This window comes from Augochlora pura, chromosome 7 (genome assembly GCF_028453695.1).
Source record: "Augochlora pura isolate Apur16 chromosome 7, APUR_v2.2.1, whole genome shotgun sequence".
In the NCBI taxonomy this organism is placed as follows: Eukaryota; Metazoa; Arthropoda; class Insecta; order Hymenoptera; family Halictidae; genus Augochlora; species Augochlora pura.
In genome coordinates, this window is record NC_135778.1 from 37800065 (window position 1) to 37814487 (window position 14423).

General features: G+C 39.2%; 1 protein-coding gene across 11 annotated transcripts in view; it reads right to left on the reverse strand.

Annotated features, from left to right (window-relative positions):
* Positions 1-14423, reverse strand: part of Spri (Src homology 2 domain-containing protein sprint) — a 268054-nt gene that overhangs the window by 60171 nt on the left and 193460 nt on the right. For 3 of the 11 annotated variants that reach the window (XM_078187236.1, XM_078187235.1, XM_078187234.1), the window contains exon 2: positions 2739-3010. The exons of 7 other annotated variants lie outside the window; for them this stretch is intronic. In XM_078187236.1, the coding sequence (XP_078043362.1) occupies positions 2739-2863 (125 nt within the window). In that variant the 5' untranslated portion in view covers positions 2864-3010. Of the gene's footprint in view, positions 1-2738; positions 3011-12839; positions 13059-14423 lie in introns of those variants that run through there. One more of the 11 variants, XM_078187242.1, reaches the window with a different exon arrangement.

Below are 14423 nucleotides of genomic sequence, written 5' to 3' on the forward strand. Positions count from 1 at the left end.
TTATAGAAAAATTTGATTCAAAATTTAAGCGCTTGGATTTTCGGATATTTATTGCAATTATATTATTGTTAATTTTCTGACGCGTTCTGCTCATATTGTAACATGTTTCGAACAGTACCATCAGCTGTAGAAACATTAATTATTTATAAAACTAAAGATTCGAAAATAATTTACTTCGTCTAATAAAAAAGAGAATAATAATTTCCTGTTTTCAGTTATTAATTTCAATCTTTTTGTGGATTTAACTTTTGTCTAACTCAAAGCAGACATAACCTCAACAAAAAGCAAAAAGAAAAAATATATAAAATAATTAAACAGTTGCGTTGTTTTTATAAAGACCGTATCATTTCTACAAATAGTGTCAAGAAATTCGGACATTTTGTGAACGGCGGTGCAACAAATTACCGGACGAATTTGTGTTAATAGCAATGATAGAGAGAAGAAAGTTTCTATCAAAGAATGTGCATCGGAATGATTGTATCGAAGTTAAGACGAGTTCTTGTTCAGAGATTTGAAAGCAGTTGTGCAATAAAATGAGACTTGGATGCAGCATGCATTTATAGAACAGAGAAAGCTTCCATTCCAAACCGAATATCGAGACATTTGAAAGGTCTTTAATTATGATGGTCGTCCCAATTATCACATTTTTCTGTTCAGGATTAAAAACGTAAGGGAAAAGGAGAAAGTTTTATTTATTGTAACCTCGACAGTAGTGTCGCGAGGCATTGGTACACCGCGTCAGTCATCAATAATTTTAATTAAAAATTATTATCAAAATCGACGTAAAAATACCTCGTCAAGGATCACTATAAATTACTAAATGGAAAAATAAAAATTGGTAACCGGTTGTGTGCACAAAGAGTTGTAAAAATAAATTTATAAAGGACGCATTGTCAGTTATATTTTTCTATAGTACTTCTTTATATAAAAGTAATATTTTATTAAAAATATTGGTAATTTAGACATTGTCGTTGTCTGAAATCTTTAGTATGCGATTTTAGATCTAATGACTCAGAAATTCGACAAGAAAATATTATAAAAATAAGATAAAATAAAAGGACATTTTGCAACTCTAAAACGCGAATATTATTCGTCAATTTTCTATAAGTATATGCATTTGATCAAAAACTTTATGGAAAAGAACTGCAATCTAAAAAGCAATTTAAAATACTCGACAATTTTCTACGAGAGTTTTTAACAATTATTACAGACACGAAATAAAGGTTGAAGCTATTTTAATCGACAAATGGACCAAGCGGAGCTAAGCCACGTCCTCTGTTAAACGAGAAATGCTTGCGCGTTGGAATGGATCCCGGTGACGTCGTCGCCGTCGCGAGAATTTCCATTTCCGGCGTTCGCCACCAGTCCACGGTGGTTGCCGGCGGCGGGATCAATAAACGCAGGTGCAGGGAATGGGTAGTGCAACGAGCGCGATCCGTACAGTGCGGAGCTCGCATGGAAACGTCGATTAATAATTAACACGTCGCGGCGTGTCGTTGTACCGGCGGCTCGCGATCGGCTTTTCTCGAGACAAACGGCGCGCGGCGGGCCACTTTCGCACGATTTTAAACCCTTTGCACTCCGGTGGCACCGCTGAAATTGTTCTGTCGCGTTCCAAGTCATTTTTATACTAACAAAGGTTACATTTAAAAAATTAGTAATTAATAAATTTTTCACAAATGCTGCTAATTAAATAAAAAAAGAAATAAGGAATGAATAACTTTTGTTTTGAGTAACTTTTGTTTTGCAACATCTATAGTCTAGTCATAGTGCATAGCATAATAATTAGAAGGTCTCTGGCTTTCGTTTGCAAAATTGTTTTAATATTTTACAAACAGGGTACGTTATTTGTAGTGGAATATTTCAAGGATGTTTCAACAGTGTAAAAAGTGTTAATATTTATACCTCGCTCCTCGTATCACCGTCATCGAAATTTACCTTTAGTAATAGTGGTCCACGTGCGTTCGTTTTTCAACGCAATGGTTGAACATATTCATCCTAAAGAATCCCATAAAGTTTAAATAATTTAGCTAAAGAATCCAATAAAATTTAAATAATCCAGCTAAAGAATCGCAATAAGATTTAAGTTACTCCAATATACGTTCTTTCAATGAATTTTCGAATTCTTTCTAAAGAACTTTTACACTAGTAAATTAATTTACATTAAACAAACTATACTCAATTTCATATGCAAAGAATGCACAAAACTCTACGAAACAAAAATTTTTATACGTCAGAAATACTGTTCTGGATTCAGAGTTAAAACGATTTCAAATGCAAAGCTTTAGAGAAATCGTTTCAAAGTTCCGATCTAATTCTAACCTAAAAACTACGATCGAAATTATGCAGTGACGATCTAATCTCACTGCTTAACAATCTTCAATCGAAGATTTGTAACGATCCATGATTCGCAGACAATTAAGCTGGATTTCATAATCGAAAGAGTGGGGGTAAGTAACGTGACTCCTATAGAATGTAGTAAAGGAGGTCACGTGACGCGCCGTACTCCTGTAGAGCGGAGTAGAGGGACGTCACGTGACACGTCTGAATCTTGTAGAACGTAGTGGGGCGCACGAAATAATTCATAGTTTCCACTCCTTCGATCTAAAATCTAGCTTAATCTCCCGGCAACCACGATCGTGACACCGAACACTTAGCTATATACACACACTATATATATATACACGTATAGACAAAGCAAAAAAGCGGCATAGCTTTCAGAATGGGGAAAAGTTTACCTTTTGACGCCGATCTCCGCGTAACGACCCCTCGTCGCCCGAGTGGCCACGCTCCTCCCGCTGCCAGGGTTCGTGTACAGCGTCAGTATGTCGCTGTTAATGTTGTTAAAAATCGGCGGCAACATTGTTGCTAATTTCAAGTCGCACTGTATACTCCACGGACCGATCACACACAATGTTCCGTTGCTTTTTTTCTCTCTCCTTTTCTCTCGGCTTCCTTCTTCTTCACTGACCGGATCTTCGATCGCCTCGATCGCACTCGATTATCATATCTGCGGAGAATTGCCAGCTTGTTGATATCCGCTCGATCCGGCAGCGACTTCCGGAGGAGGTGCCCCACCACCGAGGATTGGCAGATCCGTCTCGTGCGTCGTGGATCATCGTACGGTCTTTGATTATTTTTGACAGTTCTCGTCCGGACACGTCTATCGTTCGTTTATTATTTCTACGCTAGATCGATGCTACTTTACTTCTATCTACTTGCTATTGTTCTAAGGAGTTAAATACTTCGAGATGACTAGGTCTGGGCTACTGATACCAATCGATCGTTTACGTGGCTTTACGCTGATTTTTAGAGTTATAGGTTTGATATAATTGTAGGTTAATTATAGGTTCGTTACTGGAAGGTACGATCTTTATCTAAGGACTTCACTGCGCAAATAACATTGTACAGGCGATACTTGGTCGATCAGGAACTCTAGTTTACTGTACTTTTAGACTTTATGCGATGCATACACATACACAGGAAATCCTGGACGAATCAATTTTTAACCTTTGTCCCGCAGCTTTTGTCGACGACGCGAGAACGATTTTTAAAATGCTTTTAGTGTTTCAATATTCAACGCATGCTTCTCAATGCTGAAATTCGTTTCCACGTTTTATGATTTTTATAGGCTTTGCAGGGACGACGTGTTTTTTAGGTTAAAAAGTCTGTTTCGAGAAATTTCCTTGGAATATGGTGGAAAAGATTGTTTTTGCCAGATTTGTGTACAGGGTAGACCCTGCTAGTGGTTTTATTGTAAATTTCTTAAATTAAAATAATAAATGATCACGTCAATTTTTTAACTCTTTTCTCAGATTTTTATAGGCCATAAAACCATTAGCTTTTTATAGGTTAACCTACAATTTCTCTGTCTTCATTTTTTCTATTAAAATTTAATAAACTCTAATCCATGAAATTTAAATATAAATAAATAAAACACGAAATCGCACGATAACGCGTGTAATGTAATACAAAATTTCGAAGACCGAGCGTCGCAGATAATTCAAGGACCGCACGGAAATCGTGAAAATCGTGTAAAAATGGCGCCCCGGTGAACGAACGCGACGCGTCGCGAGGGTTTCGGCATGCAATAAAACGGTAAATCGTTTCACGAACGAGAGACGGTGGTGCACTAAACGCGAGAGCCCGAGAAGAAGAATTATGGCCGCGTCATAAATGACTTAATGGCTTGATAATTTATTGTTGACGGTTCTCTCTCTTTCCGTACCCTAGGCGAGAGCGCGGCGACGCCGCTTGGGGTGCGATTGAAATCGACGTGAAATATTGCGCAAACTTCTGTCAAAAGAATTAGTTGTCCCGAGACACCCGGGGACGAACGCGTGTGTGGCAATTATTTGTGTCGTTCCTTCTGTCGGGCAACAGGAACGAGTGCAGCAGTTATTACGATCTACTGTTTCGATGATGGATTCTCTGATTTCTTGTTTCATGGAGTGAGCTGCGATCTGTTCGCTTCATTGGAGCGTTTCGTACGTGAAAAGTCTGACGCAATTTTTATGAGGTCGACATTTATGTTTTATAATGATTAGTAATGTTACTATGTTATATGTAATATTAGTATTACTATATTATATATAATATTAGTATTACTATATTCTATATAATATTGTTGTTACTATATTCTATATAATATTGTTATTACTATATTCTATATAATATTAGTATTACTATATTTAGTAATACTATTACTATTTTTAGAGTACTATTTCCTAGCAGTACTATTTCCTTAACTCTTTGCCTACTGTTGGCGCCTATTGGCGTCCGAAAGTCTTCCCAGTACTGTAGACGCCAATAGGCGTCCAGATGAAATTTCGCCCGTTTCTCCCGTCTATTATTAAATTTGATTATTAAATATTGTAAAAAAAAAACTTAAAATTAATGTTCACTTCAAGTAATATTGGTTTAATGTAATAGAATTCAGTATTTTGAATATTTTAATATAACTCCTCAGAAAAACGAAAAACTTCGCCGTATCCAGTGGACGTCGCAATTTAATTCGTGTCGTACCGTACTGCCGGTGCATGACAAAGTCTACCGTAGCCAAAGGCTTAATAAATTCGTCTTTAATAAATGCGTTCTCTGTGGCGATATAACCCGGCACACGTCATACCCGTGTAAGAAACTTATAATTATGAATGAAGACCGCCCACCTGACATTCCAAGTTCTCATTTCGAAGAATTCCATCCGTTCGGACCCCGGGAGGATTCGAGGCTTCATCGCAGAGCCTAGCCTCTCTCTCCCTCTCTCTCTCTCTCTCTGTTCGGAACGGATAGGCAAAAAGGCTTCCGTCGTCTCGAAAAACGACGGGGAATATATGCTGTAGCCGGGCACGATCAAAGTTCTGGGAATGCGAGGGTATAAAGGTAGGGGTCGTGGAACGCAAGTTATTACCGATACCCGGCGAGAGAAAGAGAAAGGGCGAGAGAGAGAAAGGGAGAGAGAGAGAGAGAGAGAGAGAGAGAAAGGTGGAGGTAGAGAATAGTAATAGAGAAAAAAATAGGGGGAGAAAAATTGAGACAGAAAAACTGTGAGGGAAAAGTAGAGAAAGATAAATAGTGAGGGAAGGAGAGAGAGAAAGAGAGAGAGAGAAAAAGGGACAGAGGTAGAGAAGAAGAGTAAAAGGGAGAAAAATAGAGAGAAAAATTGAGAGGGAAAAATTGAGAGAAAAATAGAGAAAGAGAAATAGAGAGAAAACTGGAGAGAAAAATTGGAAATTGTGAAAAATGGAGAAAAATAGAGAGAAAATTAGAAAAATCGTGAAAATGGAGAAAAACGGACAAAAATTGAAGAAAATGGAGAAAAATAGAGAGAAAATTAGAAAATTAAAAAAATGTGAAAAATTCAGAAAAATAGAGAAGAAATTAGGAAAATGGAGAAAAATTGAAGAAAAATAGAGAAGTGAAAAAAAAAACGGAGAAAAATAAAGATCAGAAGAGATAAAGAGTCTGCCTAAACAAGAGAAAAGAATTGGGAACAAGAGAGACAGCGAAATACAAGAGTACAAAAGGAAAAATCGAGAGGAGTCAATGGCGCACGCGATTCGAGGAACGCCTCCGATATTGGACCGGCGAAAAATGGTCGGACGCGATGAGGTAAGAGGCAAGAAACGAGAGAGAACCGACCGACTCTGCTCTCCCCGGTTCATCGATCGTAGGCGACTATTTGCCCCGACCGTTCAGAGATTTCCGTCTCGGTATCATAGTTTTTTCTTTTTCGTCCGTCTCCCTGTTTTCCAGGCGCGACGACGACTTTCTCGGTTATTAGGGGCCATGAGGGGAAACGGCGCTACGGAATTACGTTTTGTAATAAATGGAGGAGAAACAGCTCGAGGGAGTCTTCCATAGACTACGTGATTTTCCATAGATTATGCGATTTTCCATAGATTATGCGATTTTCCATAGAATATGTCATTTTTCATAGATTATGTCATTTTTCATAGATTATGTGATTTTTCATAGATTATGTGATTTTCCATAGATTACGTGATTTTTCATAGATTATAAACGGAGAGACGATTGTTACAACTCGAGTCACAATGCTCGAAAATATTGAAAATGAAGGAGAACGTTTGAGAACAAAAGGGGTGAATTTCAAGTCGAACATAAGTGCCGATTTCAAGCCAGTGATTTTCGTCGCTGTTAATTTATTTCGTCGAGGTTCTTTTGCGACGTATATAATATAGTAATATATAGTATGTAATACATTATGTAATATAATGTATAATGATTCATTTATAATATATTAATTCATTTTTTTAAATAGGCAAGCTCCAGACCAATCATTTGAACCAATATAATATCATACAATATAGTATAATATTAAAGTAGATAATACAATATTATATAATATAAAATCATATAATATAATATCGCACTCGAAACTATTTGAATTCCAAAATATTCGTTTCAACATAGAATATTTCCATTCGATATAATTATTTCTATGTAAAAATTGAACGTGAACGCTTATGCAAGACAATGCCTCAAATCGTACAGATAAATTTAATACCGTAAAAATTCTTCTAAAAACAACGTTGCAATTTCTAGCCTCAGAATTGCTACTCGAGTGCAAAGAAAGCTAATATTTTTTCACCCCTTTCCCTCGATTCTCAAACCAGTGATTTTCACTCCATTTTTCCCCACACGGCTACACCATGTACGAAAAATGGCTGCGAGCTCGTTTCTCGCAAACAACCGACTGCTACTCGAATTCCTCCGGTCTAGACCGTGAACGTCGTTTAACGTTCGCATTTAGGGAAGCACCACGGACCGGGGGATTCCGTCGCGATTCCACCATTGTCTGGCGTCTACGTAGTCGCTCGCCCCCGAGAAACGATAAAAGAATCGCCCCGTTACCCCCACCCCTCGGGCGACGTTCCGTCCCTCTCGTCAGGGAGCGCGTCGTTCCGGCGGGAAACAGGTTGCCGCGATTGAAAATCGCGCGCGTATCGCGTGATAAATAAAGGAGGGGAGGGGGCGCGCCTGGGCGAGAGGGGCGGGCAGCGTTTCAGCCTTTTAACTGCTGCGGTTTACGGTTGATTCGACCGCGGAACAACGTGTCACGTACACGGCTTAATTGCGATCGATCTCGGCCGGGCCGCGCGCGCGTTACGCGTTCGCACTATACGGCATTAATATTAAATACGACATTCGATGGTGTCCCCGTCGATCACCGGCCCAGAGGAAACGGATTTGTCGGGCTCGAGGGGTGGGGAGGCGGTTTTGGTTTGCCTGTGTTACCCAGTGTCCGCTGCCGCCGCCGCTGGCAAACACTCAACGATGCAAATGAGGTTTCGGGTACGAGCCGCCCCGCGTCAGATGATTCTCGGGAAATTCGAACACCTCCTTTAGCTTTCGATTGCTTATTGATTCAACGTGGGAATGCGCGGCGCGTTCCATTTGGATCGGTTACCGCGGACGCGAGCGGCTCTCTATGCGGCTTTCGGTCGCGTTTAACCCTTTGCATTCTCGAGCGGTGAGTCACCACTGAAATTATTGCAGCACGTTCCGGAATAATTTTAATGTTATGAAAAATTCAATTTCCAAAAATTATTAAAAGTATAACTGTTGTTGTATGAGTTACAGAATTCGATTTCAATCGAACATAACCTCTTTATCTTGTAAAATGAAAATTCTATATGTTGGAAAGATTATTTTAAAATTACAGTTAAAACGGCTTCGAGTGCAAAGGGTTAACGTTAGAACGGACTTGGTAAATAGCGTTGTTAGGTTAAACTGTTTTCGAGACTTAATTCGAATTTTTACGTGAATCGTTAACCAGTTGCAGCACGCTTTTTATTACTAGAAAATCAACCCTTAAGATTTGCCGCGAGGAATTTTCGTATCGCGCAACGATTTATTTTAGAAGCAAGGAATTTTCGTATTGAGGAACGATTTATTTCAGAAGCGAGGAATTTTCGTATTGAGAAACGATTTATTCTCTTGGAAGCTCACTTTATGTTTATTCGGAAACAAAGAGCTGCTAAAATACTGAATCGTTACCGATTCATGACTGTACAACGAGGTCTCTAAATTTTTTCGTAGATAGAGTGGATATCTCGGTTTCCTGAATTAAAAAAATATATAGAAAAAGAAAAGCTTTCATAAAAATCGGCTATTTATATTTTTTTAGAAAAATAAAAATAATCGTCCGACGCTTTTAAATGTAACACGATAATACGACGTGTTACTCTGAATTTATTAAGAAATAAAAATGAATTATATATCGCGCTATATTCTTTATGACAAAGAAAACAGCTTCCACGACCTGAAAGTAAAACTGAATAAATAAGTAAAAGCGATCGCGGACAAACAAATGAAAATACACTGACTCCGCAGAAGCAACAAAAGCGATATAAAAAGAACGAGATCAAAAAAGCCTACGAAGTACAAAACAAAGTTTTAAACAAAACAGGAACAGTTTAAAAAGGAACCGTATAAAAATTCTCTAAAGAAAGTGGAAAAAACACAGTAAAAAAACAAAGTAGAAAAATACAGCTCTGTCGGCTAATTTTCTGAAATTTTTCGAGACAACGTTCAAGAGAATGTAAGAAAAAGTCTCCACGGTATTTTCATCGCGGCACGTGGCGCATTGGTATCGAGATCTTCGAGTGAATTCTGGCGGAAGGACGTTGCCGCTCTGCCAACTATCTGACTTCCTCCACGGCTATCTCGGATGCTTCGCGTCGTAGCACCCGGGTAGGCTATTGGTTCGTGAAGTGGCACGAGGTTCACCGCGAGGTACTATCCTTTCGAATTTCGAAACGAGTTCCGGCCGTTCGAGATGATTTTCGAGAAGCCGGCGATTAAACGAAATTAGGGAACCGATTACGCGAGACACGGTCGGCCGGGCCTCGATCACGAGAAACGACCGACGCGGCTCGAAATTCGCGATTATGAGCGGAATCATTTCTTTTCGAACGACAAAAATAGTTTTTCAGTCATAAATAATTATGTTCATAACCTCAACAAAAATCGTTTTCTGTTACGAATTATAATTACCAATTACCACAGTGCTAATCATCGATAATTACGGTTTCTAACAGAAAAAGAAACAATTATCGTCAACTATGATACTTATTCGCGACCAAAAATTATTTCCGCCATTTAAAATGGTTATCAACGTTATGAACAAGGTAAACTGCATTTTCTCCGACATTTTTGGAAATTCTACTAATTCTATTTCGCAACCAAAAATTATTTCCGCCATTTAAAATGGTTATCAACGTTATGCACAAGGTAAACTGCATTTTCTCCGACATTTTTGGAAAATTCTAAAACTATGCGGCGTCTGCTAGTTGATTCGAATTAACGGCGTCTGCGATTCACGAGCATTAACTGGGACGAATGCTAAGTAGATCCTCGTACAATAAACCGACCATAAAATCGTACGGTACGAGCGATCGTTTCCCGGTCTCTTCCTCTTCTCTCTCTCTCTCTCTCTCTCTCTCTCTCTCTTTCTTTCTTCCTCTTTCGTGTTTGATCGGCTCGCAAGAACGAGGGAGAAAGAGGCGGAGGGGCCAGGAGGAAGGCCGAGATTACGACGTTGATCTTTATGCACAGGTTTCGCGGAGCGAAGTTATGCAACGGGTGACACGTAACGAGCTTCAGAATGCAGCGTAGGAAAGTGGAGCACCGTGCGGCCGTTTCAAAATCAAAGTCTCGACGGTCCACCTTTCGGAATCCCCATTCCGACGCGAAAATCGTCGATCTAGAAATTAAACGCTTCCGCTCGAAACGCGCTCGCGTTCGCTGAGGATTTTTAAGCGTACTGTACTCGTTCGCGCGACGAAAATTTCGCGAACAATTAATAGCTAAATGACGGAAATTCGTCGTGTATATATATTACAGAAAATAATTCTGCAGAGAGTTAAATTAATAGAGATAAATTAATAATTCTCAGATCGTCGGAGATAGGCGATAATATATAGATAACTTGCACATCCTGTACAATGATCCGAAGAATGGATTCACTGATCTGGATAAAAAGCCGATTTATAAGCTACCGGTCGGTAAATTATTAATAACCTGCATTATGATCTGCAGTAACACTATCGAACATAGCGTTATTTCTTCGATATTAAGTCACATATTTTATTTAATAATTAATTTCATGATTTAATTCAAGTACGTTGCTGTTAGAATTCATCGCACATTCCTTCGCTTAAAACGATACTGTTCTATCAATATTCGAGATTTTGTAAAACATACATTGAAAATTAGATTTTTTCTATATTTTTATTTATTGTATACAATCATCGTTATTTATATATGGCACTAGGATATTATTTCGTGCATCATCTTGTCTCCTCCTCAAACCGCGAGGTTCGCTGTTTCGCTAAACAAAAAGACCGAGTCGCGATGATATTTCAAAGGCTGCCACCGCACATCGATTCCTCGTTTTTCCTTCGTCGCGCGGCGATAAATTATCGTCCGCGCGATAAAATTCATTTCTCAAACGCCACGTTTCAGGAAAGACGCGCGCCTCGCCGCACTTCGGAGAAACATTTTTCCCACACGTCGCGTGCACGCGATGAAAAGAATCGCTCTCTCTCGACCGTCCTAGAATCCCGGACACTGTGCTCGAATCACGGCGGATCTAGTTTCATAACATTTCGCCGTTACCTTTTTTTCCGCGAATCCGGCGCGTTTCCGTCGTTAAACCATGTTAATTGATGCTTTAGACAGGCGGCCAGATTTTCGCGAGCGCTCGTTAATTCGAACGCTAATTGAAACGGTGTAAGCGTGATTTTAATGCAGCTTGAGCTTCGTACAAATCACATTTATTTTGTATTTTTATTGTTGGTTAGAGGAGTTATAAATGCATAGATATTTGCTATTTATATGTGAATGAAGAGAAAGGATGAAATTAATTATTTTACTTGGATGCGCATTGCAGTTGAGTGAAAATTATATTATTATTGATGTACTTTTTCAGCTTTGTTTTAAAAAAGAAAAAGAGAACTTGGGCTTAAATATTTCTATTTTTTACTATGATATTTAGCAGGAAGAAGGTGTGAAAAAGTAATTATAAATATAAGTGTTGAAGTTGTAATTTTCGTGTTAACATAACCTTGACTATTTCGAGAAGCGTTGCTCGTCGGCGCCGCGAAAATTCTAACAATTTTAATAATTCTAACAATATTAACAATTTTAACAATTCTAATAATTTTAACAATTTTAACAATTCTAACAATTCCACCAGCGAGCCAGCAATGCTCAAAGCGTGAAGAAAAGATCGCGATCGAGGAAAGTAATCTAAATTCTGCATCGTTCCCTCGAGCCGCGAGATTTCCCGTCACGTTTCGTTTATCCGTCTCGATCGCCGGCCGATTTTCACGGGCGGAAAGCAATTTGCGTGTTACATTGGATCCATCGCGCGACGATCAATTGTCGCTCGCGATTCTAATAAAGCGTGACGCGACGATATTCGATCCATTACGCGCGGACCCCGGGATCAATCGGCGAAAGGTATCTCACGGAGAAAGTTCGATTCGGCTCGGTTTTCTTGAGTCCCCTGTAGCCCGGGAGCTCGATATTTAGCACCTGTTCTATCCCACGAGGGAGAAACGCGCGTGTCTGCGCCGGCAATTTCGCATCTTTCCTCGGACTGATTGCGGTTTCTTCGCTTCGTTTTTATTCAATTCGCCGAGTTGCGATGATGAAATATCGAATTGATGAAATATATACGTCTATTACGAAATTAGGATACTTGTGGGAAAATTAATAAGTTTTAGAAAGGTGTAATAATTTTTAGCGGATAAATTAATAAATTTTGGAAAGGTGTAATAATTTTTAGCGGATAAATTAATAAATTTTAGAAAGGTGTAATAATTTTTAGCGGATAAATTAATAAATTTTAGCAATTTTAAGAAATTTGTAAAATTGCTTAACAATCACGAGACAGTTCGACATAATTAACGACGATGCATTAGTTATAATGCATTAAGATTGTTAATGGAAGAATAAAGTTCCTCTTGCAATTAAAGCAGACAATACTTGTCTGCGGTTCTAACCTCCAAAAATAAAACTGTACGTTTAAAATTCGCCGAAAAATTTATTTATAAAAATAATTCGTTCTGAGACAAAGCATTACAGATAGAGACAGACAAGCATTTCTTTAAACAATTTTTGAGGTATATTAAATACACTCGCCTATTATTTATCTGCTACTTTCAGCAATTTCCCCAAAAAGTAACTAAATATACGTCGTCGCTACGCAAAAACGGCGTCAAAAACTGAACCTTCAACATCTCACAAAATCATCACAATTTCGTCATATCAAGTCTTTCTAAAAGACGATCGTCACCGGCTCGACTCACCTTGTTTTCTCGACTGTCATGCTACCATAATTCCTCGCGATGCCGAACGGTTGTTCGTAGCGGTTAAATAACAACAAGTCCCGCGATAACTGGGATCCCGGTGGATAGAACTAAAACCGATTATCGAGAGGCGATACAGAACCGATAAGAAGGCACGCTATCGAGCCGCTCGACGATTTTATCTTCGATCACTCACGGACGACACTTCCAATTCAGTTTACGATCGCGACGCATGTACGGAGCGTCGGCGATTGGCTATTTTTCCAGATAATGGTATTAATTGGATCGCGTGGATGAGTAATGCCGCAGACGCGAACGAACGAAGAGAGGATGAAGAAGTGACGAGGAAAGGATGAAGAAGTGACAAGGAAAGGATGAAGAACTGACAAAGAGGTGATGAAGAAAAGACAAGGAAAGGATGAAGAAGTGACAAGGAAAAGATGAAGAACTGACGAAGAGGCGATGAAGAAAAGACAAAGAGGCGATGAAGAACTGATAAGGAAAGGATGAAGAACTGATAAGGAAAGGATGACGAACTGACAAAGAGGCGATGAAGAAAAGACAAAGAGGCGATGAAGAACTGACAAAGAGGCGATGAAGAACTGACAAAGAAGCGATGAAGAAAAGTCAAAGAAGCGATGAAGAAAAGTCAAAGAGGCGATGAAGAACTGACAAAGAAATGAAAAAAAAACCGATAAAAAGCCGATGAAGAACTGACAAAGAAATGACAAAGAACCGACGAAGAACCGGCGAGGAAACGCGGCGCCGAGTGGAAACGGATAATCGTCGCGTTTATTGGACGCGAAACGAGATCGAGCAATCGACTGCGAGCGACGGAACGGTGCATCGATCCTCGGGCGAGCGCAGAGGTCGCACCACCCACGGCGACGCCGAAGAAGCGAACTTATCGTTTATTCGGGCCGGTGATAAGTGACGCGCGATGCATGCGACGTCACCGATAAAAATCGTCGATCCGGAACCGTGGGGGCCAATTCGGAAGACCATTTCCAACGTTTCTATGTCCCTTTTTTTTTCTATTTCATTCGGAGTTATCGATCGATAACTTCGATAAACGGATATTGCTAGTCGAGAGCGCGCTTCGAATAGAGCAGAGAGGTTTCTCAGTATTTGAAAACGAGGCCGATTGTTATGTCTTCCGGTCCGATTGCGAATTGTCTTCCACCAAAATGGCGGACGTGCGCGAACGACGCGAAGCATGTACCGTCGACGAAGTATGTTTTTGGGACGAAGTTTAACCCCTTGCCGTACTTTAACCTCTTGCACTGAGACTCCTTTCACGTTGCATTGATTAGCATTTATTTGTTTCTAATATTTTTTTTAATACTAAGTAAAGGAAGTAAATACATTTACTTTGATGACAAGAGAATTCAATTTTATTTCGATTTAGAAGAAATTAATAATATTCAGATTTAGTGAATTGTTTATGGAATCTTTATCACGAGTCTGATTCGTTATTATAGTGCAAGGGGTAATGGAAATTTCTAATAATAAATTGTTAGGTATGAATGTTCCTTTAAATATCAGTTCCTTTAAATAGGAATCAAATTTCATTCTCCTGCCATC